This window comes from Aspergillus nomiae, assembly GCF_001204775.2.
Source record: "Aspergillus nomiae NRRL 13137 chromosome Unknown contig00423, whole genome shotgun sequence".
Lineage (NCBI taxonomy): Eukaryota > Fungi > Ascomycota > Eurotiomycetes > Eurotiales > Aspergillaceae > Aspergillus > Aspergillus nomiae.
The window spans coordinates 1-26,908 of record NW_015378478.1 but is presented as its reverse complement, the minus strand read 5'-3'; the positions used below and the strand labels follow the sequence as shown (position 1 = coordinate 26,908).

Below are 26,908 nucleotides of genomic sequence, written 5' to 3'. Positions count from 1 at the left end.
GCGCTACCTCGTATCTTCTCTATGGACATACTCAACTTGCTAGAAAAGGCGTTACTGTTCTCTTTTCACTTGAAGGGGGTTGGGTTCTATAGAACGCCTTGAATAACGCTACCCACCAATGGAGATGGTCTCAGATATTCTTGGGCCAAGGAAGATCCCCATAATATTTGTTGAGCATAGCAGTAATTAATAGCAGGGTCTGGTTCAGCAGACCAAATGATCCCGGCTTTGGATATAGTATGTAGGATAGTGGATTCGTTGATATCCATGTGGATAGATTTCACGGTTCTGTATGCATCATTATTATCATTTGATTGATATCTCGTCATCCCACTACTCGCTGCCGATAGAAGAGCCAGCATTCACAGTTAATGCATTCCAAGCGGACTCCTCCGTACATTCCATTGGATACAAGGCATGTGGGGAGATGTAGGATGACAGGGAACGTCACAACCTGAGGCATTCGATATCCTCCAAATGTTAAGCGCTTAATATCTTGGCAATAGTAGAGACCTCCTCAGTCTCGGTTTTTTATCTCTAGTGTTGTTCCTACTTCATAGTCTCTGACCTGTAGTCCGACTGTATACAGTACACTGATTTTGGGACGGTGGTACAAACGTAGATAAATATAATAGTGCCCCTTCATGTCCGTGTTCATTGACTGCGACTTGAAAAGTACTCACTATTGACTCAGAAAAGAGCTCGACAACTCATCTAGTCTATAGATGCCGCCGCTATTGCTAGGCATATGATGCATGTACCAGCCAGTCTTGATCCGGAGCCGGGCATACGTGATCTGGCTTCCAACATGTAGATATCGTGATGGCGCCCTTCTATGAATTTATGGGCCCTATTCGCCTACTAATATTGAACCATCTTGCCAAGTAGAGGGGTCACCGCTACTATCTTTGCATGACAGGGATTGGCATTAAGTACTCGAATAGCACCAAGCACCCATTACTGCACGGATAAAGAGCCCGGCGCTTACGCGGACATAAGGCTAGGACGGCGATCAATTCCATAAATCCCGGATGCGATATCGGTTGAATACCGGTGAATCACCCTGTCTACTATCTACAGGTTGTGCTCTGATGTCCCTCACGGGAGGCTACAGTAGAGTTCAATTCCATTGTCATTAAATGTAATATTTTCCACGTGGCTCAAGGAATATAGCATCACACATAATGATACTTTGATGATATTTTCTGAATAATTTTAACGATATGTTAGGTGCCATAGAAAATGGCTATCTACGTGATGGTTTTTTCCTTTCCATTTATTTCTCTGCTCTGTAACAAATGAACCCTAAACATCATTCTTTCTTTTTCTTCGGGGTTGAAATCTGGGGAAACAAGCCCGCACGTGAGCCCTCCGCCACTCCGCAATTTCAACAATCGACCCGAGGTTTTCACATGCAACTGCGCGATGCCGTCAGCAGCACCCATAATGTGACTTGTTCGGCAGATCGCCAACTTATCCGTGAACGAATCCATTCTTTTACTATACTCCTTCACGACCTTGACTGAACACTCACCATACAACTCTCAGACGCGTCCTACTCAGACGCTTTCCTCATGGCCTATGTCGCCTTGGCCTAAGGAAGGGCGCTGTGTGAGCTACCCGCTCGACTCCAAGTGGCCCAGTAATTAAGTCAAAATGGCCGCCCAATCAACACTACGCTCGCGGGAGGATCCCCTCGCCACGCTATACCATTACTACCTCAACTTGTTTCGTTCTCGGTTTAAGCGTTCATCGAAAACAACCAAGCTGATCGCTACCGCTGCGCTACTGCTCTCGATCATAGCAACTGGATATGGAGGCTACAAACGACTACGCCAGAGGGCGAAGGAACGCGCCCAGGGCAGACGATTGTTACGGCGAAACTCCGGAATTAGGGGAAAGGATGGTTCTCGCACCATATACGTGCCTTACAAAGATTCTCTGACATCTAAAGTTACTATCCACCCAACGAAACCTACGACATTTGATGCGCACCGGAGGCTATTCTTAAACCCCCCAGCTCCAGCTCGCGCTGGAGATGGCGAATCCAACCAGATCCCACCACCGACAACTAAGCCGGGCCTGAACCTCGCTTTCCTTCACCAGTTTCTTAGTCTTGGAAGTATCATGGTCCCTAGATGGGGTAGTAAGGAGACCGGCCTCCTCATGGGTCATGGCGTATTTTTACTGCTACGAACGTACTTATCGCTGTTAATTGCAAGGTTAGATGGCGAGATTGTGAGAGATCTCGTTGCAGGGAAGGGCCGAGCGTTTATGTGGGGTATTGTTAAATGGTGTGGCATTGGCACACTTGCTTCGTATACGAATGCCATGATCAAGTTCCTGCAGTCGAAGGTGTCTATCGCATTTCGAACGAGACTCACCCGGTACATTCACGATCTGTACCTCACCGGTGATGACAACTATTACAAGTTGATGAATCTGGACGGTGGCATCGGTCAGGGTGCGGACCAGTTCATCACGCAGGATCTCACACTCTTCTGCTCTGCAGCCGCAGCTCTGTATTCCTCCATGGGGAAACCACTGGTGGATTTATTTGTCTTTAATTATCAACTGTACCGCTCTCTGGGGCCTTTGGCCCTTAGCGGAATCCTCACGGGCTATTTCAGCACTGCAATTGTTCTGCGCAAACTGTCACCTCCGTTCGGCAAGCTCAAGGCTGTGGAGGGCAAAAAGGAAGGAGACTTCAGAGGGCTTCACTCCAGATTGCTTGCGAATGCTGAGGAGATATCGTTCTATGGGGGAGCTGACATCGAGCGAGTCTTTTTGACGAGAAGCTTCAAGGATCTTCAGCGCTGGCTAGAGGGTATTTACAGCTTGAAGATTCGCTATAATATGCTCGAGGATGTTATCTTGAAATATTCTTGGTCTGCCTTCGGCTATCTGATCACGTCTTTGCCTGTATTTCTCCCTGCCTGGGGTGGCCTAGGTGGCGCCCTGGAGTTAGCCGATACACCTGAAACGGTCGGACGAGAACGGGGCCGTATGAAGGAGTTCATCACGAACAAACGGCTGATGCTGTCTCTAGCAGATGCCGGCGGCCGAATGATGTACAGTATCAAGGACATTTCGGAACTGGCTGGTTACACCTCGCGTGTCTACACACTGATTTCGACCCTCCATAGGGTTCATGCAGACGCATATTACCCTCCACGTGGCTCCCATGCGGAGTTGTACTCTCTGGCAGATGCGCAGGGTACCATCCACAATGGCTTTGATGGAGTGCGTCTCGAACATGTTCCAATCGTCGCACCATCTCTCTATCCTCATGGTGGCGATGAGCTTCTTGAGTCACTGTCATTCGTTGTGCATTCTGGAGATCACCTTCTTATCTCTGGACCGAACGGCGTTGGCAAATCTGCCATTGCTCGTATAATAGCAGGTCTATGGCCGGTTTATCGTGGGTTAGTCAGTCGACCAAGGGGATTTGGGCTGGATGGAATCATGTTCCTCCCCCAACGACCCTACCTCAGTGTGGGTACTCTGCGTGACCAAGTCATCTACCCTCACACGGAGGTCGACATGCGTGACGGAGGTATATCGGACGCAGGTCTCCAAAAGATTTTGGATGATGCCCACTTAGGTTACCTCCCTACCCGCGAGGGTGGATGGGATTCTCGGAAGGAGTGGAAGGATGTCCTGAGCGGTGGTGAGAAGCAAAGAATGGCTATGGCACGTCTCTACTATCATGAGCCCCGTTACGCCTTCCTCGACGAAGGGACGTCTGCTGTCTCCTCGGATGTTGAGGGCCTGCTGTACGAACGGGCCAAGGAGCGTGGAATTACGCTCATCACGATCTCTACACGTGCGTCTCTCAAGAAGTATCACACTTACAACCTCACCCTTGGACTGGGCTCCGAAGGGGAACAGTGGGAGTTTGAGCGGATTGGCACGGCCAAGGAGAAGATGAATGTTGAGAAAGAGCTGCAAGAACTTCGTAAGCGGCTGGATAAGGTTGATGAATGGAAACAACGCCGAGAGGAGATCGAGAGCGAACTACGTAAGGTTTGGGTTGAGGAAGGAGAGCTGGCCCCACCGCCATATACAGAAGAGCCGGAGGCAACTGAAAGCCAAGCGGTCGAGGAATCTTCGAACTAATGTTGATTTTGGAACGGGGCAAGAGCAGTGAGTATATAATGTTTTGGACGTATTGGTATGTGCTTGAGATAGAAGTCAGGGTGCTGTAGTGGCTGCCACCCACCACGCCTCACTATTCAATGGAAATTAAGATTTATGTGAATTCTGGTGGTTCTTGAGTCTTCTTTGATTCTACCTTACTGCAGTAGGATTGATCAATCACCATCATTTCATTGTTTGTATCCATATATAGTCACATGACCACTGGCCACTCAGAAGGGGCACAGCGGATCATCGCAGCTTTGATTTACGGAAATCAAAATAAGAATTATTTTTACATCTATCAGAAGATCCACCCTTATACTTCTCTGAAAAATAACCTAAGGTCATGCGCTATCTGACCAATCAGTATTTCTTCTCCTCTTAAGAATGGCATGTCTACACTACTTCTAAATTAAAGTCCGATACTCCAAAAAGGTGTCAGCTTCTTCAATTCTCTACTAAAATGTCCCTGCCACAACGACCACCCCTGGTAGAGGAAGGGTACGAGAGCGAGAATGTAGTAATAATCCCTATAGGATCTGTCAGCGATGGGGATAAGTCAACTTGGCCCACTGAAGCCAGGTTTGGCATGCCGGATGATAGCTCTTACCGGGAGAAATTGGCAATGCTATGGCTGCAGAAAATTGGAACATATGAAGAGGGTATGGATCACTTCTATTCTCTAATCTCTACTACGACTTTGTTGCCATCTATTGATTCTAGCAGCTGTCATGATCGTCCCTACTATTGCAGCATTTCCCCATCATGAACAGCAGTCCTCTTTAGTACCAATTTTGCTCGCCTGAGCTCAAGATCGGCTGGCTATGCCTTACGCCACGCTGTTTATTTCACTGCTTTTGAATTTGCTTGATATTATATTGTGTATCTCCATTCACCATCTCGCCATATTTTGCCGTTCGACGCGTGAGATAGATCCTGGGTCTAAAATTGTTCCTGTGGTTGCTTTGCACTGGTTTCTTTGCTTTTTTGTCGATTAAAATTCACACATGGTCCTCAACTTCATTCTAGCTAAGCATTGATCTTCAGGGATGAGATATATGCTCAACCGCTTGCCAGATGGTTACGCCCTCTTTGATAGACCGCGTGGGACGGATCCTACCATTGTAAGTCTTTGTCCTACTATTGTACAAAACTTCTCTAGGTCTAACAGTATTCAACTCAGCGTGATAGATTCCTTTGGGGTCATCCAATTGGGCAATACTTCCCTTCGATACTCCAGTTCTTTCCACACTTTTATCATCTGATGACGGGCGCGGCGGGACCTTGCCATTGCATGCTTTGTGACAAAGTAGCAAAGCGTGAACAGGGTTCGGTGCTCCTTCAGTATTTTAGTTTCAAACCTTTTCGCTAATGTACTTCCAGCGATGTTAAATGGTTCCCTACGAGGACGAGGACGAGGGAGAGGACGAGGGAGAGGAAGTTCCAATATTGCCAGGTCGGTCGACACGCCCCCTGGAGGGACACCACATCGGCCTCCTGGGCGGCCTCCTGGACGACCTCCTGGACGACCATATGGTAAATTATCTGGTAGGCCACCCGGAAGACCGCCTGGTAGGTCTGCTGCGGCCGGAGTGCGCGGTATCTTTGACAGTGAAGGAACACCGGACGTGTTCAAGATGGCCGTCATAAGGCTCAAAGAACGTGGGGTTCTGGATGAGAGAATAAAAGAAAATGAGAGCATGGACTGGAGGGCCGAGAGGACAGCACTTGACGAATATATTGAGCAGTTAGGCATGCAGCCTTCCTACGTTCCTCGACCCGGAGAAGTTGTACTCTGGGCTCCGGAGTGTCAGGGGGAACTAGCCTGGAACCACGAAAACAAGTGCATCGAAATGTACTCCCCCGATGAAGACCGATGGTTAGGAACCCCCAAATGGCGGGCTGGTATTGTAGGCCAGACGCCAGAAGAAGATATAGTCCTTCAGGACTTAGTGAAAACGGCGCCCAAAAAATGGGATGTCAACTACTCTGGCTTTCGCGTTGAAACCTTTCCTGATCCTCAAAGTTACGACAAGAGCTACTCATTACACTACAAATATATCCGTCTGCAGTGTATCAAGCCCTTCAACGCATACGAGCTCTTTCTGCAAGGGATTCCGCCCGAAAATTTACATCCGTCCATCGGGTATGCGATGACGATCATGTCGTCGTTCAGTCTTCTGGACAAATATCACTTTAAAGGAGCTTGGCCGAACGCAGCGATTTATTGCCGAGGTATTTTCATCGGAGCAGAGCTCTTGGTGGTTGGCGATGCTGTCCGCTTGAAACCAAAGCGCCAGTTTGACTCGTATGAAGGCCATGACGCCGTTGAGGATGTTATGGTCATTGACGAAATACGCCTGGAGCTTGTCAATTGCGTGAGCAATCTCACGTCGGACCAACTGGCAGAGCGATATCAGGTTCGAGTTGCAGGAAAGGTCTATACGAACGCTCCCCGGATATCGAGTGCTGGGACCGACGGGACGAGCCAACCATTGCCTATGAGACCCGAGGAAGTCATTGACGTTTTTCAATCGATTGGCATGGGTGGATATGGATCTTGGTACAGGGCGTGGAACGGCGCAACGGTGGAAGTCTCGCAGAATATGATAATTGGTCGCTGTTACGATCCCGATGCTATGAACCTCTTATTCGGGTCTTGCTCTCTGGGGCTGGATCTGTCGGGGGTGATCAAGGCGAGGGAGTATTCACGGAAAGTCGATGAACGTATTCCCGAAGGAAAAGACTGGTTCTGGGGCGACTTTCGAACTCAGACTCTCGCGATTGATACTCTCAATGGCCAGGATGTGGGCTACTACAGCGAGGCCCGTGAAATCAAGATGTGGGGAGCAAATCTCCGAATTCTCGATGGCACGGCGGATTCGGCGGATCTTCGCCTGGCCAGGCTTCCCGGCAATGTCGGTCGACCCTCGAAGGCTCGGTCCAACTTTTCAGAGATCGGCAAGCTTAGCAAGCTGGTCAGTACGGGTCTTGGGGCCGCAGACGTGAGCAACCCTGTAAGCTCCGAAGAAGGGCCCATCCTGCTAAATGAGGACGATACCTCTGGATCAGATGAAGTTTTTGCATTGGCCATGGACCAACTCCCAGGAGGAACGGACGAATCGGAGGAAGGCGATTACAAGCCAAGCCCTGGGCCCTAGGGCAAACGGACGAAGCAGGAGATCTTTGATCACGGATACTCTGAAGCTCTTTCCAGCCGGTGCTCTTCGCTCGCTTCGTGAGTTCAGACGTCAAGCACTCTCTCGACATTGATCCCTAGCGCAGGACCGAGGTTGACAATTGAATCAATTGCGATTAGGAGGTTCGCTTATGGGGATGAACCACAGCGTCCTGGTCTTGAACATGCTCTTTTATGTGACTATTGTAGATTAGGGAAGGATAAACATACATACATACGATTAATCTTCTACCACCATCTTTTCTGTGCCTATGTATGTACATATGTATTGCAGTATGTCTTATCATGCGATAAGAGCAAGAAATCCCGCAGATAACCGGCACTCTAGAAGGCACCGGATTGGCCCGCCAGCCAAATACTACATTACCTTGACTAAAAGGCGGGGAATATATATATAAAAAAATTTCTTGGGAGGGGCAACAATATATCTTCAACGAGAATCCTCTTGCATACTAATCAATCTGATTACACCCTCACAAGCCACAGGATTACAATCGCAACAATGGGTCTAGACGGCGTACCTCAAGCCCAAGCCGTAACAGTGAGTCTCAAAGACCTCATCGATGGTAAGCAAGCACCAGAAACACCATAGCTTGATATATACTATACTATACAAAACCCCGTCCACAACTGGAACCTACATAAACTAATCTTCAACGCCCAGGCACCGTCTCCTTCGAAACCCTCACCGAAGCTTTCGGCCCCTCCTCCCTAGGCATAATCGTCGTGAAAGACCTCGACTCCGAATTCCAACGTCTACGCACCCAAGTCCTCTCTAACGCATCCTACCTCGCCGCCCTCCCCAACGACGAACTAGGTACACATCCACCCCCAAAGCAAACCAAACTCGCCTCCCCTCCCAAAACCCAACTAACCACTCACAACCAAAACTTAGAATCCCTAACCAGCCCATCAGCAAAATACCTCGTAGGCTGGTCCTGCGGCAAAGAAACCCTGCGCTCCGGCCACTTCGACACGCTCAAGGGCTCGTACTACGTCAACTGCGCATTCTACCAAGACGCATCGCTGCAAGGCGCGCCGGCCGACAACTTCCCCGATCTATCCGAGTACACGGCGCCGAACATCTGGCCGCCGGCAGAGCGCCTGCCGACGTTCCGGCCGGCGCTGGAACAGCTCTGCACGCTTATCATCGACACGGCGGCGCTGGTGGCGCGGGCGTGCGATGCTACGCGACGGCGAACATCGAGGGTTACAAGAGCGGGTATTTGGAGCATGTTGTGCGGACGAGTTTGACGACCAAGGCGCGGTTGCTGCATTATTTTCCGGCCGAGGAGGGTGCTTCCGACGCCGGAGAGGGGGATGATGATTGGTGCGCGACGCATTTGGATCATGGGTGTTTGACCGGGTTGACTTCCGCTATGTTTGTGGATGAGCTTGCGACTCCCCCCGTGCACGGAGCGCAGCTTGCTGAGTTGGGCGCTTCGCCGGATCCCAAGGCTGGGCTTTATATTCAGTCCCGCACGGGCGACGTGGTCAAGGTTAATATCCCCAGGGATTGTTTGGCTTTTCAGACCGGGGAGGCGCTGCAGCTTATTACGAGGGGGAAGTTTAGGGCGGTGCCGCATTTTGTCAAGGGCGCGAAGCCTTCTGCGGGGGAGAGGATCGCGAGGAATACGTTGGCGGTGTTCACGCAGCCGAATTTGGAAGAGGAGGTGGAGAGCGGGAAGAGTTTTGGGGAGTTTGCCAGGGAGGTCGTGGCGAGGACTTATTAGGGTGGTGGTTGAGATGAGAGGTTTTTATTATGATGACTGGTTTGTATATAGTTTCACATATTGAGGTTGCTATTGTACAGTTGAGACTGGGCTATCCAGATACCTATGACAGCAAGCATTTCCAGCTTAGAAGTTTCATCGCCGGGTCACGGCACGTAGGGTCCCGAAGGGGAGGACATCTGCTATCCTCTTCGCGCCGGTGAAGAGCATGCAGAGTCGGTCGATCCCGCATCCCCAGCCGCCTGTAGCGGGAAGACCCCATTCCAGCGCCTCAAGGTAGCTCTCGTCGATCTCGGCAGACTCGTCTGCATCCTTGCTGTAGCGTACTTGGTCTTCGAACTTGCGTCTTTGTTCCGATGGCGAGTTTTCTTCCTCGTAAGTATTCACCACCTCCTTTCCCTCGATGAACAGCTCTCCCCGTGCAGCAACACGCTGGCCGGTGACCGGATGGATAAAAGATTTCGACAGGGGCGATAGACATTCAGGAGGGTTGATGATAAAGGTCGGGTTTATGCATTCGGGTTCCACATAGATGCTGCAGAGTTCATCCAAAAGTCGGGGAAGTGTGGGAGCGTCGGGAATCTCCAGCGATAAGTCCTTGAACAGTTGTTTCACCTGGACCACGGCATCTGGGGATGTGAGATCTGGGAGCTTGCGGCCGATCTTCTCTTCAATGCCAGTGAGGAAATCGATACGACGGAACGGCGTTGAGAAATCAACTTCGGTGGGCTTCAGAGTACCGTCTTTGTTAAAGTGGTGAATATGTTGTGCCATGCCAGACAGTAGACTCTCTGTCATAGACAGTAGGTCTTCTAGGTTGGCATAAGCATGATAGAATTCACATGTTGTAAACTCAGGGTTATGGGTCTTGTCGATGCCTATGGAACGTCAGTCGCCCATGATAACTTTACAACAGAGCATGGAATGGAGAGAGCGTAACGGACCTTCATTGCGAAATGAGGGCCCAATCTCGAACACCCTATCGAAACCACCAACCACTAGGCGCTTCAGCCATAGTTCTGGTGCAATTCTGAGAGACAGCTGACGGTCGGGAAATTCGGTCGCAGAAGTATAGAAGGGACGAGCGATGGCTCCACCGGCGATCGAATTGACGATGGGAGTGTTGACCTCCATAAAGGACCGATCGAGGAAGAATTGACGCAGATACTGGATGATCGCCGAGCGTGCCTTGATAATGTCGGCCGTAGTTTGGTCGGCAAGGAACTGGACATGACGGGGGTATGGCGAGTTCTCGTGCTCTTTCGCGTCCAGGGGGACATCATGGAGACAAGGAGACAAAAGCTGAGGCAATTCAGTGGCCACAACTGTGAGCTCTCCTCGTCCAGTGCGGTGAGGTCTACCTGTTACGGCTATGGGAAGAGTTCAGCCCAAGTGAACATACTGAGGTGGCTGGTGGGAAACGTACAGAAAGCATCACCGCGGCGGAGCAAACGGTAGAGCTTTTTAAAGGCTTCCGGGGTTATCCCAGGCAGTTGACGAAGGTTGCACATAACTTGAACTTTGTGGCCATTTTGCACGATATCGAAGAAGATCAATTTGCTTCCAGCAAGTCTATACGTACGTATCCTACCTAACTAACCTAAGTACAAAAGACAACAAGGTAGAGCCGACTAAGGCTGAGACCTACCACGAACGACGACGGAGTCGCCTTCTACTGTTTCATTATTTTCTAGGTGGCTGTATCGGTCGCGGAATTCCGAGCAGCTCACGGAGCGACCGTCTGCTGCTAGGCGAGGATACGGATCAGGACAGACATTTTGAACCTCTTGTAACCGTTCCTTGAAAGCCCTTTCAGGCGAGGCTGCACTGCTGCTACTCCTAGTGCTTATAGAAACAATGGAGGGATGGTTAATTGCTTGGGCCAGCTGAGCTCTCGAAGAGTAAGACCATTTTACACTGGTAGAGACGGGCAATCTTGTTCTGATCATTCACAATTAGCACAGGATCAAGGCCATAAAGTGCGTGAACGGAGAAGAGAAAACAATATCAAGCAATTGAATCCAGTCAGAGTCAAAAAGTAGCTTCCGTTGCGTTCATTGCCTGTTTGCAGGCGTCATACTGCAGCGGTTCTGAATTGGAAGGGATCTGATTCGTCCTCGGATGGCTTTGCAGGGGAAGAGAATAGCAGAAAGGCGCAAGTGATGGTTCTTACCTTGACCAAAGTCTCCCGGAGACCAACTGTGAAGCCCACCTGGGGCGAACTGAATGCATTTGCAATGGATAGGTGATGGAAGACTACGAAGTCCGTCACATCGCGGACGGGAAGAGAGTGTGTGGGATTAAAAAAGCAGAGCGAGCGAAACGCCAAAGAAAAATCGTTTGAAGGCGGTGAAGGTGGTCCTAGCTTCCGACTGGAACTTCCGATTAACCATCATTCCAGACAACATTTACCTCCATCCTCGATACCAGCATCAGAACTTCTCTCTAAAATTTGTCAGTAAAAGTCTCCTGATTAGTTATTATCAAAGCTAATATCTTCCTAGTTATTCTCCAATTACCCCTTTAGCAACCAACACCATGTCTTTCCTCTTTGGCGGCCCCCCCAAGATGTCCTCGGCAGAGAAGATTGCTGCCGCTGAGACCGAAGTTGAGATGATTTCAGACATGTTCAACCGGTGAGCCCATTGATACACTCCCGATTCTCGCTCAAGATTATAATGCCTTGAAATTGTCTTCGATTTGCCGTTCACAAATGCGACCCAATATTCCAATGGACAGCGATGCTAATGCCGACAATCTGCTTAGTCTGACCGAATCTTGCACCAAGAAGTGCATTCCCAACGACTACCGTGAGGGCGACCTGAACAAGGGTGAATCCGTCTGCCTCGACCGCTGTGTGTCCAAGTTCTTCGAAGTCAACATCAAGGTCAGCGAGAAGATGCAGGGCGAAGCCGCCAACAAGCAGGGCGGCGGTATGGGATTCAGCATGTAAATGGATGAGAAGTCTGCTGCCTCATGGACAAACCTCCCTTCCGAAACATAATTTATGTTCTTTTTACGCTCGAGTTTGCCTTTATGTTGCTCGTGTCAGGCGCGGATCTTGCCTTGGGTTTCAGAGATCATCTTTTGCCGGGAAGTGTTGCATTTGGGTTTAGTTCTCAAGATTGTCGATTCCGGGGCACTCTATGCCGGCTGGTTATGATCGCAGTCTGCAAGATGAGTGCTGGGATGATAGAAGTGTTTGGGTCGGGGTCATGGTTCTGCGCACGGCATGGTTAATCAAATTTTTTCCATATTATGTACAATAGAAGTGAATATATGTCACAGTATTACATTACAGGTGCCGGCTCAAAATCAATTACAAAGAGAACCCAGTGAATCTTCCTAACCGTGAAAGCCAGGAACAGTTCTGCTTTTCTTCTTCCCCACGGACCAGCGTCTTAACCCTTGTTTCTATCTCCTCAATGTGTCTCTCGAACTCACCTAGCCCAGTCTCGACTTCCTCAACCTTGGACCCTAGGACATTAAGCTCGTAATCTAGTTTTGCGCTCATCATCTCGACCCGCCTCATGTGGTCCGTGAGTGAGGAGTGTTCTTCAGACAGTAGATCGCATGATCGCTCTCGAATCCCTTGGTATTGGCAGAGCTTCTCCATATAGGTTGTGTTGACCCTTTCATGCATTTCGTAAAGGACTCGGTTCAGGTCGTCCACTGAACCCACTTGCTTTTCAACCCAAGGAACAGTGCTCTCGCTCAAGCCTTGAACTCTGGAGCTGAATATTCGCGCGTCAGACAGTAGCACATCCTCTTCGGCAATAGCTTCTTCCAGGGTGGCGTCGGGGTTTTCAGAGCCTTCAGCCATCCCCTTCAATTCTTCCCATCCCAGCACAACTTCTTCGACAGTACTGAACGACAGATGTCGCGGCCAGTAATTATCCAAATGTTCAGTGTCGTCTGCACGATAAAGTTCAGCACTGCTCTGCGGCCGGCGCAATGACATGATGCCAAACTCTGACGTCTGATCTTCTGCGGCTGCGTAGGTTGATCGCGTCTTCCACCGCTCCAGATCTTGCGACTCCTCATCTTCCCGAGCTAAAGACACCTTCTGGGAGCTATCGGAGGGCTCGTTTGACGTTACAGGTTCAATTGTTATAGCTGGGAGTTTGACATCGGATGACTTTGGCACAAAATTATTAAGCGGTGTTTCGGTGTTCAGTTCGTGAGGCTGGGTTGGCATCTCGTTGTCAGGAACGCTCTCAGGTTCGGGTTGTCGACCACCATCAGAAGTGATCTTTGAAAGGACCATCTCAGTGTCGCTCTCTAATGGAGGAATACAAGCTGCGTCACTAACGAGATTCGCATCATCCTTTGTCTTCGGGAGGTGTGACCGTAGGCCATCCTTAAACCTGCCAAACCCAGCCCGCGCATCTGACACTTTTCCACTGACGCCTCGTCGTACCAACCTGCCTATATTCTGATCTTTATCATCAGCGGTGTTAACTAGCTCGAGAGGTCTTCCTGGACGTTCCGACCCCTGATAAGACCGTTCGGCGACCAAATCATCGTGGGAACTTCGTTTGCGACTGGTCCATAGGTATCCACCCTGATCATCGGTAGTAAACATCATGTCTACACCTGGATGTCCTCCAGCAAAGCCATCTCCAACACCGCCCTTGCGTGGTTTTCCTCTCCAAAGCCACTTTGCTCTTTCACCCGTGACTAACTGTGCGAAGTTGTCAACATCTAGGGTTTCAATATCAGCGATGCCGCCCTTTTCCCGACCCCGCACCATACCCATGACCATCTCGCCTCCATGGCCACTCAACTCAGCCATAGTTGACTTCACAGCATCGGTCCAGCCCTCCGCATTTGCGGCCTTTGCAGTGACCCGATGAAGTCGGTCCAATGTTTGACGGTCCAACCTCCGAGTCCGCTTCAGCTTTTGGGATTTCTGGAAGCTACTGATTCCTCTTTTTAAGTTAGAGATATCAAAGGCATCTTTGCCAACTGGAGCACCAAAAGCGTGAAGCCGGTTTCGAGCCCCCATCAGCGTCCCTAGCAGCGCGGCTACGGTAGTTGGTCCCAAAACACCATCGCTGGGTTCAATATTGTATAGATCCATGCCAATGTCCGTCCACCAGTCGCCAATTGCTGCTTCTGTCACATCACATAAGATTCCATCGACATACTCCGGAGCCAGAATGCCAAACATCATCAAGGCAATCTGACACTGCTTCACAAGCTCTACAACGGCCAAATAAAGCGGGACTCTCTCACTGGTCCGGTAGAGATGGTAGAACTTGGCTTCAGTTGCGGCCGTTGGTGGTTGTAATTTTAAGCCCGCTCGGCCCGAACAGTTCAGCCGTTTCAAATTTTCGTTCACAATAAAATCATCCTTGTGTTTATAGATATCACCTTCAGGCACCGGGATGACAGTAAGAGCCGAAGGAAATGTGCTCAAATCAGTTATGAACAGAGTTCCAAACGATGTCTCTTTCCTGCGTGCTTCACATCCTGTAACTGCATCGAAATATAGTTTCAAACGGGGAGACCAAGTGGATTCATCTGTAGGAACGCTTAGCAGTCCCGCTACCACTTTGTGTGAAGGCTCTCCCGTATAAGTCGTAATTATAAAAGTAGGATGAATCCTCGAACATGCCCATTGCTCAACAATGTATATCTCATAGCCCTGGAGAACCAAACGTCGATGCAGCACAATCGTCGAAGGGTCTTCTTCAAGGTATCGGAGCGCGACAGGATCGGTGAAGACGAGCCTTTGGTGACCAGGGAGAGACGGCTGCCCGTCAGGGTCATTCTGGGACGAAGGGCTTTCTTTGGGGGCAACTGATTGTTTCGTAGTCTCGCGCTGCATGGTAGTAGTAGTAGAAAGCGCAGCCTGTGCGCCGTTTTGCGTTGCGGTTTGCGACATGGTAGAAACAAGAAGCTCCTACCGAGGTGGTAGTGAATGAAGGTTCATGTCCTTGAGGTTTGAACTAAAGAACCACGAGGAACGTAACCACGAGGGTACCCAGAGACCAAGCGCAGCGTAAGGGGAAAGAAAAGGGTTGACCCTCCTGGGGTCTGTGTCGTTCTGTCCAGCAAGCAGGAGAAGATGGTGACATATCCGAGGTGTGTTAATGTGGAGGTCTTTGCGGACCTATAGTCTGAAACGTGGGGACGAGAAGCGGGAGTACGGGTCAACCATGGCGTTTGAACTTTGTAGACGGCCTGTAGAAAGTATGGTCTCCAGACAAAGATGGTATAGAGAGGGGGAGTTCTGTTGCCATTGTCTTCAGCGACGTCACAAATGTCCATATTTATGGAAGCGGTGAGCGGCTAAGCCACAACAAATCTCAATTCAACCATTGTCCAGATTCTCTCATGACTTAAAATTGATTGCTACTAATAACTCTATCACTAGTCAACATGTGAAGACGCTTCTAGCCCAGGGTATAGAACGCCACATCTTCAGCACCAGTAAGGAAAAGCAGCTGCCTAGCGGCACGTCAGCCACACAATATGTATTTTGAGAATTAGGGGTTGAGCGCACCGCCACACATCAAGTGTGTCAAAAGTAGTTTGCGAGCGCTACTAGGTAGTCACGGGTACGTAGAGAACCTTCCTAAGCGCTGCAGTCCATGGAGAGCGTGGACTTTTATTACATACTATCTACAAGATTTGTGATATACGAACTCCTCTTCTCTACAGGCCTCCAACATGGGAGGCAAACAGCAGTGAAAAGAAGACCGAGATTCTCGAGTACTTCCCAAATGGATCGTGTCAAAGATGCCACAAGATGCACTCTTAGACTGGCTCATAGAAATATGAGTCAGGGCAGTTTATTTTCAAAAATTCCCAGCCGACCCTAAGGCCAACTGAAGCGGTCAAAAAAATAGTTTTCAACTAGCAAAAACACGATCTCGGATGTCTCCTCACTGATACGTGTATTGCCCGTGCACTAGGATGGAGAGGAAAAGAAAAAAGATCCTAAAGGGTTGGCGGGTGTCCCGGCATTATATACACACGCCAAGACCTTACTGGCGCGCTAGCGTAAGCGAGCTGCTTATCTGGTAAGCCCTCGATTGTGATTGGTTGTAACTGCAGTCGGGTCACACATCCATCATCTCCAGAAGTCATGGACCTCTCATTAGTGCAGAACAGGTAGTACCCGTGACCTATCCATACACAGTAGATGGCCAAGAACACTGAGTAGTACAATCAAACTGGAGCCTGCTATGTTGCAGAGCAAGTGACGGGCCCTTGTATTACAGCCATGTCGTAGCCGACTCGTACACCTATCTACGTACTACTGAGAACAGGAGGCCGCATCTTTCGATTCGTATTGTGTCTACCTATCTACTCTGTACGATAGCCACCTAGTACCCGTGGACACTAATTCCCATGCCTGTCTTGGTTACAAGTAGCCAATTACGCTCTGGGCTCTTGCTCCACTGTATTCCTGAAGAAGAAGAGCAATTGCTTCAGAAAATGATTCTTCTTCAGCTTAAGCTTATATACAGAATAGCGAAATTCGATCCGTAGACAAACTACGACTCTGTGGGCTTTGGAGTAAAGGAGAGAGACACGACAAACACTTTCAAGTGTCATCCGCTCCTCACTGTTTCACAGTAGCCCCTTGACTGATACGTTGGCAGCGTTGTCAGGAGGGGTAAAGGGGAAGCATCCCTCCTACCCCGGGGCACGTGACAGTACATGTCGTAATGCCGTCCCTCCGACGATAGAGCAAATGACCTTTCAACCGACTCACACAACCTCCACTGCATGAACCAGATGACCTAGCTAGCTGGATCTACTAGAGGAACTGCTACTTGGTATTTATTTGCTATTTCAGCATATATTTAAATACTGGAACTTCAACTATAGCCCCCGTATGGCTATCGCCATATCACGGCGGTAACTTGTCGAACTCCGCTTTTATCACTACTCACGACTTTCCAGAAATCGCCTGCTTCACCACCATGGATCTTGTTCAGAAGGAGCATGAACGTCTTGGGAAGAAGATCAAAGCTGCTCAGGGCATCAAGAATGTTCAAACAACTATAGACTTACTACAGTCTGCACGAGATGCCATTGCTTCCGGTTGGTTCACCTCTCTTAGTTTCAGATGCCCGCGATTAGCTTTCACACCCCGCTTAACACTCAAACCAATCATGAACAAATAGTTCTTGACTACTTATAACTGCTTAGATCCGAGTCAGACATCTATGACATTGGCCAAGCTTCAGAACTCTGTGAAGTCGTCCTTCGACTCAATAAATGACAGCCTCAAGGACACTCATAGCAGCCTCAACAAGTATTCAAAGGCTTTAGATAAGGTATCGTCTCCCAAATCCCGGTCACAGGAGAGACTGAGAGCTCAAGAGCGCATTACTTATATCCTCATTAGCTCTTTAAAGACAGACCGCTTCCAAGTACCGAACACGATGCCCTCGCCTCCCAAGAGCACCTCATCAACCGAGCTATCGCAATGCATCTCCTCCGAGAAGGACAATTTTCTGTCGCTGCAACGTTCCTTTCCGAAATGGCGGAGAAGAGGGCCATGGAGTCACAACAACAAGCGGGTACGAGTGCCTCGGAAAATGCAGCGACGCTCTTGGATATAGATGAAGTCCCGTCCAGCGAGGTTCGGAAACAGTTTGCCACCATGTATTACATCCTACATGAAATGAAAGAGAACAATAACTTGCTCCCGGCAATCCAATGGTCAAGGGATAATAGGGAAGCATTGGAAGCCAGAGGAAGTAACCTGGAATTCGAACTGTGCCGGTTGCAGTTTGTCTGGCTTTTCCATGGTGGACCTGATAAGCAGGGACCTATTCCAACAGGGCGGCAAGAGGCTTTGGAGTACGCCAGGCGCGAGTTCCAGGGTTTCTTGCCGAGGTATCTCCGGGAAGTCCAACAGCTTATGGGAGCCATGGCTTTCTGTCCCAATCTGCAAGATTCTCCTTACAGGGCCATCTTCAACAACCCCTCTGCATGGGAAGATGTGGCACACTCTTTCACTCGTGAATTCTGCTCTCTCCTCGGGTTATCTGCTGATTCGCCTCTATACGTTGCTGCTACAGCCGGTGCGATTGCTCTGCCGACGTTACTAAAACTGCAAACCATCATGAAAGCGAAGCGGACAGAGTGGACCACGGAAAATGAGCTTCCGGTGAGCGCAGTTGGTGTCTTTCCTGTGCTATTTTCCACTAATTGTGTACAATCTAGGTCGAAATACCGCTTCCACCGTCGTATCTCTTCCATTCTATTTTCGTCTGCCCCGTTTCCAAGGAACAAACCACTGATGACAATCCCCCGATGATGATGCCCTGTGGTCATGTCATCGCAGAGGAGTCACTTAAACGGTTATGCAAGGGTAGTAGATTCAAGTGTCCTTATTGCCCCAATGAAAGTCATCCGCGGGAGGCGAAGAAGGTCTTCCTGTAGGACAAAATAGATATGGGATTTTTTGTTGCAGTATTTGAATGGCGTAATGGCGAGACATCTCTACACACATCAAGTTTTGGACTGGATATGAGAATCGAAATCGGGAGCGTGAGCATGTTACCTATGGCGTTTAAGGTGATGGGCAACTTTCGGACTGGACATGGTTTTAGGGGCTATGCATATTGACAGCCCAAGCATATATCTATCAATGCCATGATTTAATTATTGACTTCAATGTGACGTTTGAAAAGCTTTACGAATGAAATTCGTTAGATAAGAAAGCAAAAGGATCGAGATGCGATTAACCCCACGTTTCCCCTATTAATGATAGATCCAATTCTGTTTCAAGTTTTACCAGCAGAGGAATCTGTAAGTGCACCAACACATGAGACATGCAAGTAAGAGATCGTCCAAATTCAATGGATGTATCAGTTTCCAGTCCAAACCGAAGCAAACAATTCGCCCATTGCAGCCTTGGGATCCACACCCCCTTTCCCTTTTCCGTAACGTAATTGGGCAATGGCTGCCCCGTGACTGCGCGGACATTTGGCGATGCACAAAACCACTTTACGCGTGCATTACCCATTCTTACGCGTCCCCAATCATCATCGCAGATAATATTCTCGACACAGACAAGAGATGATATCCTTGTCGAGCTGATGTGAACAAAGATGGATGAATCAGAAAATATACAAAAGGCCCTGTTCACCCCCGGCGCCTTGGTCACAGAATGACTCGACTCCCTAGACCCCCTTTTCCCCACCGTCCGTACTGACGGACGTTCATACGGACGCAGTACATGTATTCGCCATCCGTTTCACAGTTTGCGCTGAGCTTTATTAAGAAAAGGAGCCCCTGAATCCATTGTTACCTATACTTTCCATATCTCTTCCTCATAACAAGAGAAATCGTCCCTCCCAAACGCCGACCGAACAGCATCAGCGTAGCGATCCCAGAAAAATGCTCTCCACAAGGCGTACACGCACACCCCCCGGCAACCCAGATAGTTTCTCTTCTAAGTATGGAGCCGGAAAAGTCGTATCTCGGAGCAGAAAACAGCAGCTATTAAGGGACAGCCCATCATTATCGCGACGTCTAGACAGGCGTCAAGCCTCATCCAGCCCTCCACATGGACGGTAGGAGCCCCCTGACCAACGCATACCTAGTGACAATTTATTCTCGCAAACGAAAACTGACCCGAATCATATATTGCTAGATCACTCTCGCCAGCCGTTATTACCCTCTGCGTAGGCCCTCAAAAACGCCTATTCGCAGCCCACAAAGACATCCTCTGCGTATCCCCGTTCTTCGCAGCAGCGTATACCCAAGCCCAGCCGTCAGACTCTCCCAACAGACGGGTGAACCTCCCCGATGAGCAACCGGAAGTCTTTTCGTGTATTCTCGAGTACCTCTACAAGGGCGACTATTACCCCCAGCTAGTGCACAACAAGCAATTGAATTCCTGGGAGTTGGAAGATACGGGGACCGATAAGGATGGTCAGAGTAATGGGGCGACTTTGTTTCATCATGCGGCTGGAGCGGAGATACTAAGAGATACGGCTGTATAGTATGTCTTTTTTCTGCAGCCCTTTCGCTTTCGCCTCTGGTCCTCCAATGTACTTGTCATGCATGAAAGGCCAACAGACTAACCCTCATGCTTCCCAAACCAGCTGCGCAGCCGATAAATACGGGCTAGATCTTCTCAAACGCCTAGCCCTCCGAAAACAAGGCCTGCACTCCGGCATTCAATGTAGTACCATCCTCACCAGCGCACGCTATGCCTACAGCAACACCCCCGAGAACGAGTCTAAGCTGCGGGCGCATTATCTCGCTTTGATTATTCGGAGCCGGTCAACATTCAAGCGAAGCGGTACGATGCAAATGGAGATGGAGCAGGGAGGAAAATTGTTTTTTGATCTTTTCGTTGCAATGTGTAATCACATGGTGAGTTCTCTCTCTCTCTCTCTTTTGTGATTGTTACTAACGTGTATAATAGGATGATCTTACATCTAAGGCTGAGCCTTCTCCGGGTTGTTGATATCCACTGGTTTGGAGTCTTCGTGTGCCTTGTGTATCCGATATTTTTAATGTATGATGGGATGTTATGCGGGCGGTACTTTTATTCACTGGTTGATTTTATTTTATTTTATTTTATTTTTATTTTTATTTTTCAGCCTGCGTTTTGTATTTTGTGGCTCTGTTTGTTAAGAGTCGACGCAGGCTGTCTTGGCTTGATGCCATTTTTGATCTTCGCTAAACAACGTTATTCACTTCATACAGAATGAGGTGCTTTTATAGTGGTAGTTATATGAATATATATAATCCTATTTTTGCTTTCAATCCTCCACATCTTGTACCAGGAATGGTAGTGTAAGTGTAAGCCAAAGAAAGACTATCGTCCATGATGTGAGATCCTTAGGTACAATATTGATATTATGAAGCCAATGCAGTGCATCTGATCGTCGTAAATCATGCAAACTTCCTAACTTATAGCCATTGAAGATGCCATTTCTCTCTCCTGGCGTAGTCGTCGAATCTATCAATCGAGCAAGAAGACTCTGAGTCACTGTTATTCAGTAGTCCTTCATGATGCATTGCTGTTCATGTAGCAAAAGCTATGTTGTGAATCTAGCCATCAAGGGGTCGTGTAGAAGTTGGCCTAGGGTTTAAATTTGCGCATAGCGCAAGGCGCTAGAAGTTCTAGTGGGGAGGTCGTAAACGCTGAGCAGCGCAAGTTGATAACTAGATCCGTCCAGGACCGTTCAGATAATGATCCTCTGGTGATCGAGGATTTTGACGGTATATGCAGACAATATGGAACTGTGTAGACAATCGGCGCTAACATGCCTCTCGTCTTAAGTTGGCTGGGATGCTCTTAGACACCTGTTCCTGGGAACGCGGTGCCGCCCTTGCTTAGGACCACCATGCCGCGCTCCCGGGCAATATAGCCTTTCATAAGGCCCTATTTGTTGTCAGTGGCCGATGATCTCTCGTATAGCATACACGACGTATACTACATGAGAAACGTTTGCGAAACTCACCTTGTAAATGAGGTTGGATAGCAAACACTCGACCTCGTCAATATCGACACGAGATCTATCATCTGCATGTGTACCTATCCTCAATGCTGCTGCGAACTCAGCAACTGGAACACGTGTACGTCGAATTGGCGGCTGGCCATCCTTGGATTCTTCAAAGCCTCCAGCGATGAAAACCTTTCGGAATAGGTTTCGCAACGCTATGTCACGTCCTCGTTCGAGGGGTAGGTAGATGCGTCGCTTGACAAATTCTTCCTCCCCTGCGGTCATAGCATTGTCGAAACCATTGAGATCGCCCTTCATGATACAATTGCAAAGCGGACGGAACAGCTTCTCGAGTCTGGGAAATGGAGCAAGAAGCTTCTTGCTTGGTAGAGTATGTGTTGTGACAAGATGACAAGGGATAAGATAAGCAAGAATCATCCTCCAAGAAGTTAGATAGTTTACTTGAGCGGGTGTTACTATAACTCACTCCCTGTTTTTGACTGCATCTTTGTGGCACATGTTCCATGCGTACGCCAGATGCTCTTCAGCCTGTCCGAACGCAAGAGTTAGTCTCAGAGACCGACAAAGCCCGGAGCTGCTACTTGCCTCTGCATAGTTCTCATCCAGAAAGTGGATCAATCCAACATAATACTTAAAGGTGACTATGTGAGACTTGGGGAAAACTTCCATATCTGGAAGGTCTGCCGATGAAGCTTTGAGCGCGCGAAGAAGGTTTTTGGAAAGTGAGACAGAATTGATCTAATAGTTGTCAGATACATACATACTGCCGTGGTGGAAATGTTTTCCGTACCTTGAAATAAGTTTTGAACAACAAATTTGTAGTATTATATATGCCCCATTTGCGCGACTCCTCAATCGGGGCTCTGGTTCAGTGATTAGCAGCGGGCTACAACTCATGCGGCCGCCTATGGAACCCACCTGTCGCTTAGACACAAAGTAAACATTCGGTTGATTATGCGTGCCGATTCCTCAAGCTTCGCACTCTTTTCAAAATCGGCCGCGATGTCATCCTGGAAATTGTCTCCGAATGCAACCGAATCTTGAGACGACAGTTCGGCATCTGCTTTCATAGCGAAGATTCGCAAGTATTTTCCGACAACGTATAGACATGGAACTGTCCATGCCTGAAGACCGAAGTTCGTATAGCCCCGAATAAGGATATTTGCCAAGTCCTTCCAAGAATTGAAGACCTTAACCCAGCTCGCGCTTGACGGGGAGTCAGTGAATTTGGTAATTTCTCCGACAGCGGTCCAGTAAGTTGAAAAGATATCGATCCATGCATTTTGCTCTTGCTTCGGTAGCTTCAAGCCATTCGCCTGAAAGAGCGAATAGCGGAGATCTGAGGATACACGGGCAGCATTGGAGAAGCGGTAGAACGATTGGAGTCGTTGGGGGTACTCGGCGGGGGCAACGGGAGTGAGAGCAGCAGCAAGGCGAGGGCCAGAGCCAATTCGCTGGCCTTGAACAAAGTCTTCAAAGATGGTGGCCATGGTGATATATTCAGAAAACAATCATAAAAGTTCTGTGCCGGATTAGCAAGTCGGGCCCATATCGCAAGTGTCTGGGCATTTGGCGGAGATGGAACCACGATATGCTTCCTCCGTACAAGTGCAAACATGAGGTGGGGAACGATGCCTCACCGCCAACGGGACCGATCTGATCAGCCACAGTGGCTGAACACCCAATTAGGAATGGTGTCCCGTGCCAAGCCTCAAGGTCGCTTAGGGTGGCAGCCCTAACTCAACGGAAATCACAAATCCCAATTTCACGAACGAGACCCAACCGGCATACCTCTCTCGAGCAACCACAACAGTCGACAAAAGTGAGTCCTACCCTGCCTATCTACCCACCATATTTAAAGGTCTTGTTGCTAACAGATTTACCAGATGGGTAAGTGAAAAAAAATTCCCTTCTTCGGACCCCTTTACCCTGGCGAATCGGTGCGGTGAATCCCCTTGCGAACGTTGAACGACACAATGCCGGAGAAAGAGTATTTTTGAGGAGGAGCATGAAGATGATACGGGCTCGATTCAGAGAAAGCGATAATGGCGGATTTCATGGAAAGGGTTTTAGTACGAATGGATGTTACGCACGGTCCGAAAGTTGGAATTTTTACGGTCGCCTATCATGGACAATAATCTCGACTCTGGAACATGAAGTTATCGACAACGTATCGCACGGAACTCAGCGCACCGATTCCCGCCGTTGGGATGATTGAACGTCACGAATTGAAGACTTTTAAATGTGCCGATAACTGACTGGTTATAGGGCGTCTCACCGAGTACCAGGTCATCGGGCGTCATCTGCCCACCGAGGCTAACCCCACGCCCAAGCTTTACCGCATGCGCATCTTTGCGCCTAACACTGTCGTGGCCAAGTCCCGGTTCTGGTACTTCTTGACCCAGCTCCGTAAGGTCAAGAAGGCCAACGGTGAGATCGTCAGCCTCAATGTCATCCCCGAGAAGCGTCACCTGAAGGTCAAGAACTTCGGTATCTGGATCCGCTACGACTCTCGCTCCGGTACCCACAACATGTACAAGGAGTTCCGTGAGATGAGCCGTACCGAGGCCGTTGAGGCTCTCTACCAGGACATGGCTGCTCGCCACCGTGCCCGTTTCGGTTCCATCCACGTATGTTTCTGCTGCTCGCGAACAATGGTTTAGTTTGAGTTGGCTAACGATACTGTGCAGATCCTCAAGGTTGTTGAGGTCGAGAAGGCCGACTCCATCCGCCGCCCTTACATCAAGCAGCTCCTCCAGAAGGACCTCAAGTTCCCTCTGCCTCACCGTGCCGCCAACACCGAGAACAAGAAGATCTTCGCTTACTCTCGTCCTGCTACCTTCGCTTAAATGTGAAATTTTGGGTGTTCGGGGAAGGAGTGTGCGGATGAAATGACTATGTTATGGCCATAGCATGCATGCAGGACAGAGCACGCAGAGAACATGGCGTGTATCTACAACCCAGATAATGGGAGAAATGGTTTTGATGTCTCACTAGTCCTCTGCAGCGACCTTTCTAGTTAAATCTCTTAAAAATACCGGGTTTGTCTTCTGAATGTGACGGTTCTCTACGAGGTGAATGAAGTAAATTTCCTGTTGGTAGGCAGGCCCCCCTCTATACATTGTATTCTCCACTCGAATCCTTTGCATTGTTGATAGGATACCGAGACAATTGTATAGCGTCGCTCAATACTACCTGTCGACTGTGTAGTGTGAGATGTCTCAACGTATACCGGTTATGTGTCGGATAGACACGCTTCAAGGCGGGTAGAGTTGCATTGCGTGTGTCTGGATTTCTGCTGGTTCCATCTACTCCATAGTTGACTTAACACTAGGACTAATGCTTATCGGATATATTTCGAATCGGGTCGGATATATGGTTCGGATTCCATGACAGCGAAAAAAATATCTTCCACGCACTTCAAACAATACAACGTAGCCCGCTGGCCATATAGAAAGCAATACAGGTCTTCAGTGTCTCCATAATCATGCGAGTTTTCAGAGCCATCATGCAGCAAAATGCAGCGGAATGGAGAGTCGCACGTTAGTAATAAGGCACGGAAGACAGGGATTGCGTCATGTGTAAGCGGCGTGGTCGGAGGGCGGGTCCCGAAGACGAAAAGAGCTCAGTTAAGGACCTTAGTCTCCAGCCGTATTTCTAATCTTCTCGCTTCTCCTCTTACCCCATTGAACACCCCCTCCACTCTCATTCACTTGGAAAATGTTCGCCCGTCAGACCTTCCGCTGTGCCCAGCCCTTGAGGCAGGTAAGAATCACTGTACTCTTCTCATACTGGTTCCGAACTTGTGCTGACCCGTGTACGCAGAGCTTCCGCAAGTACTCTACGGAGGCTCCCAAGGCCAAGTCGCTGGCCCCTATCTACACTGCTGTCGGCCTTACCGGTCTGAGCGTGGGCTTGTACCGCTACTACTATGGAGCTACGGCCGAGGCTCCTGTTGAGCGCGCCAAGGTTTTCACTGGTGGTGACCAGGGATGGGTGGACCTGAAGCTGTCGGAAATTGAGGTCCTTAGCCACAACACCAAGAGATTGCGCTTCGAGTTCGAGGACAAGGAGGCCGTCTCCGGTGTCTCTATTGCTTGTGAGTGGCTCCGACGATGATCTGCCCCGATAGGCTTGTTGACGAAAAATTAGCTGCTCTCTTGACCAAGTTCAAGCCCGTTGGCGCCGAGAAGGCCGTCCTCCGTCCTTACACTCCCACCAGCGATGAAGGTAACGATTGGCCCTTTAATCATCATCATAATAATAATTACTTATCACCGTGGCAGACCAGCCTGGCTACCTCGACCTTGTCGTCAAGGTTTACCCCAACGGACCCATGTCTGAGCACCTGCACAGCATGAACGTCGACCAGCGTCTTTCCTTCAAGGGCCCTCTCCCCAAGTACCAGTGGGAGGCCAACAAGCACGAGCACATTGCCTTGATTGCCGGTGGCACCGGTATCACTCCGATGTACCAGCTCATCCGCCAGATCTTCAAGAACCCCGACGACAAGACCAAGGTTACCCTTGTGTACGGTAACGTCTCCGAGGACGATATCCTCCTGAAGAAGGAGCTCCAGCATCTCGAGAACACCTACCCCCAGCGCTTCAAGGCTTTCTACCTCCTCGACAAGCCTCCCAAGGAGTGGACCGGCGGCAAGGGCTACATCACCAAGGAGCTCTTGAAGACCGTCCTTCCGGAGCCCAAGGAGGAGAACCAGAAGATCTTTGTCTGCGGTCCTCCTGGCCTCTACAACGCCGTCAGCGGTAACAAGGTCAGCCCTAAGGACCAGGGCGAGCTGTCCGGTATCCTGAAGGAGCTGGGCTACAACAAGGACCAGGTCTACAAGTTCTAAACGATTCGGTTTTAGATTAGATTTAGATATGAAGATATCAGTGTATTTTTGAATGTCAGAACATATTCAATTGGAACATCTACTTGGCGAACTCCCTAACTACAAAAATCTAGACCAGTAATGCAAACATACTACCGTTCGGAGAATAGTATTCAGGCCCTAGAACACGATCCATCAATTAGCAAAAGAGATAGATATATACATCCACCCACCCAAGACCAGAATCGAATCAACAAATCAATACATAACTTAAGAAAAGAATAAAATAAAACAAGGCTCACTGATCCCTCGCCTCCAAGCACCCATCCACCATGGCATCCACCGCTCTCTCCCTCGTCCCCACCGTCAAAACCCCCCTCTCCACCAACATCATCAGCGCATCGCCCACCCAATTCTGACAATTCCAGTCCAAATCCTGCCTCCCATTGCGCACCGGCGTCGCCGACACCGCCCGCCGAATCGTCTCCGGGCTCACGTCCCCGTCGATGTCGCCCACGAACACCGTCTTCGCCAGCTCGCTCCCAAA

The 26,908-nt window shown here is 49.3% G+C and overlaps 11 protein-coding genes across 11 annotated transcripts; 8 read left to right on the top strand and 3 right to left on the bottom strand.

Annotated features, from left to right (window-relative positions):
- Nucleotides 1-1,656: 1,656 nt before the first annotated feature.
- On the top strand, nucleotides 1,657-4,119 carry pxa1 (putative peroxisomal ABC transporter (PXA1); the record flags this gene model as incomplete). Its single annotated transcript, XM_015554863.1, has 1 exon — nucleotides 1,657-4,119. One exon carries the CDS (start codon nucleotides 1,657-1,659, stop codon nucleotides 4,117-4,119), a length of 2,463 nt encoding a protein of 820 aa, XP_015402575.1.
- Nucleotides 4,120-5,532: 1,413 nt separating this feature from the next.
- Nucleotides 5,533-7,301, top strand: ANOM_009606 (uncharacterized protein; the record flags this gene model as incomplete). The annotated part of the gene is made up of 2 exons (XM_015554862.1): nucleotides 5,533-5,712; nucleotides 5,778-7,301. The coding sequence occupies 2 exons, from the start codon at nucleotides 5,533-5,535 to the stop codon at nucleotides 7,299-7,301; spliced, it is 1,704 nt and encodes a 567-aa protein (XP_015402576.1).
- A 540-nt stretch (nucleotides 7,302-7,841) lies between these two features.
- On the top strand, nucleotides 7,842-9,072 carry ANOM_009605 (uncharacterized protein; the record flags this gene model as incomplete). Its single annotated transcript, XM_015554861.1, has 4 exons — nucleotides 7,842-7,905; nucleotides 8,004-8,156; nucleotides 8,235-8,406; nucleotides 8,439-9,072. 4 exons carry the CDS (start codon nucleotides 7,842-7,844, stop codon nucleotides 9,070-9,072), a joined length of 1,023 nt encoding a protein of 340 aa, XP_015402578.1.
- Nucleotides 9,073-9,207: 135 nt separating this feature from the next.
- On the bottom strand, nucleotides 9,208-11,021 carry ANOM_009604 (putative lysyl-tRNA synthetase; the record flags this gene model as incomplete). Its single annotated transcript, XM_015554860.1, has 4 exons — nucleotides 9,208-9,950; nucleotides 10,017-10,442; nucleotides 10,499-10,663; nucleotides 10,721-11,021. 4 exons carry the CDS (start codon nucleotides 11,019-11,021, stop codon nucleotides 9,208-9,210), a joined length of 1,635 nt encoding a protein of 544 aa, XP_015402577.1.
- A 497-nt stretch (nucleotides 11,022-11,518) lies between these two features.
- Nucleotides 11,519-12,306, top strand: ANOM_009603 (Tim10/DDP family zinc finger protein). The gene is made up of 2 exons (XM_015554859.1): nucleotides 11,519-11,708; nucleotides 11,839-12,306. Exons 1-2 carry the CDS (start codon nucleotides 11,611-11,613, stop codon nucleotides 12,023-12,025), a joined length of 285 nt encoding a protein of 94 aa, XP_015402580.1. The 5' UTR covers nucleotides 11,519-11,610; the 3' UTR covers nucleotides 12,026-12,306.
- An 85-nt stretch (nucleotides 12,307-12,391) lies between these two features.
- Nucleotides 12,392-14,962, bottom strand: ANOM_009602 (putative Sin3 complex subunit (Stb2); the record flags this gene model as incomplete). Its single annotated transcript, XM_015554858.1, has 1 exon — nucleotides 12,392-14,962. One exon carries the CDS (start codon nucleotides 14,960-14,962, stop codon nucleotides 12,392-12,394), a length of 2,571 nt encoding a protein of 856 aa, XP_015402579.1.
- Nucleotides 14,963-16,810: 1,848 nt separating this feature from the next.
- Nucleotides 16,811-18,558, top strand: ANOM_009601 (ubiquitin-protein ligase RMD5; the record flags this gene model as incomplete). Its single annotated transcript, XM_015554857.1, has 4 exons — nucleotides 16,811-17,133; nucleotides 17,242-17,369; nucleotides 17,441-18,208; nucleotides 18,265-18,558. Coding segments are annotated over 4 exons (1,386 nt in total), but the record flags the coding sequence as incomplete, so codon positions are not given.
- An 885-nt stretch (nucleotides 18,559-19,443) lies between these two features.
- Nucleotides 19,444-20,521, top strand: ANOM_009600 (BTB/POZ domain-containing protein; the record flags this gene model as incomplete). Its single annotated transcript, XM_015554856.1, has 4 exons — nucleotides 19,444-19,619; nucleotides 19,700-20,050; nucleotides 20,154-20,427; nucleotides 20,480-20,521. The coding sequence occupies 4 exons, from the start codon at nucleotides 19,444-19,446 to the stop codon at nucleotides 20,519-20,521; spliced, it is 843 nt and encodes a 280-aa protein (XP_015402581.1).
- Nucleotides 20,522-21,358: 837 nt separating this feature from the next.
- csn12 lies at nucleotides 21,359-23,017 on the bottom strand (the record flags this gene model as incomplete). The annotated part of the gene is made up of 5 exons (XM_015554855.1): nucleotides 21,359-21,445; nucleotides 21,525-21,945; nucleotides 21,994-22,265; nucleotides 22,318-22,390; nucleotides 22,446-23,017. 5 exons carry the CDS (start codon nucleotides 23,015-23,017, stop codon nucleotides 21,359-21,361), a joined length of 1,425 nt encoding a protein of 474 aa, XP_015402583.1.
- Nucleotides 23,018-23,413: 396 nt separating this feature from the next.
- On the top strand, nucleotides 23,414-24,376 carry ANOM_009598 (60S ribosomal protein eL20; the record flags this gene model as incomplete). Its single annotated transcript, XM_015554854.1, has 3 exons — nucleotides 23,414-23,417; nucleotides 23,796-24,157; nucleotides 24,218-24,376. The coding sequence occupies 3 exons, from the start codon at nucleotides 23,414-23,416 to the stop codon at nucleotides 24,374-24,376; spliced, it is 525 nt and encodes a 174-aa protein (XP_015402582.1).
- An 818-nt stretch (nucleotides 24,377-25,194) lies between these two features.
- On the top strand, nucleotides 25,195-26,438 carry ANOM_009597 (cytochrome b5 reductase family protein). Its single transcript, XM_015554853.1, has 4 exons — nucleotides 25,195-25,292; nucleotides 25,353-25,626; nucleotides 25,680-25,757; nucleotides 25,814-26,438. Exons 1-4 carry the CDS (start codon nucleotides 25,248-25,250, stop codon nucleotides 26,380-26,382), a joined length of 966 nt encoding a protein of 321 aa, XP_015402584.1. The 5' UTR covers nucleotides 25,195-25,247; the 3' UTR covers nucleotides 26,383-26,438.
- Nucleotides 26,439-26,908: the final 470 nt, after the last annotated feature.

Bases quoted from the DNA above. Each gene is read 5' to 3' on its own strand.
- ANOM_009603 (XM_015554859.1), top strand. From the start codon at position 11,611: ATGTCTTTCCTCTTTGGCGGCCCCCCCAAGATGTCCTCGGCAGAGAAG. The intron at 11,709-11,838 runs GTGAGCCCATTG...CAATCTGCTTAG, and splicing joins ATTTCAGACATGTTCAACCG to TCTGACCGAATCTTGCACCA.
- ANOM_009597 (XM_015554853.1), top strand. From the start codon at position 25,248: ATGTTCGCCCGTCAGACCTTCCGCTGTGCCCAGCCCTTGAGGCAG. The intron at 25,293-25,352 runs GTAAGAATCACT...CCGTGTACGCAG, and splicing joins GTGCCCAGCCCTTGAGGCAG to AGCTTCCGCAAGTACTCTAC. The intron at 25,758-25,813 runs GTAACGATTGGC...TCACCGTGGCAG, and splicing joins CACTCCCACCAGCGATGAAG to ACCAGCCTGGCTACCTCGAC.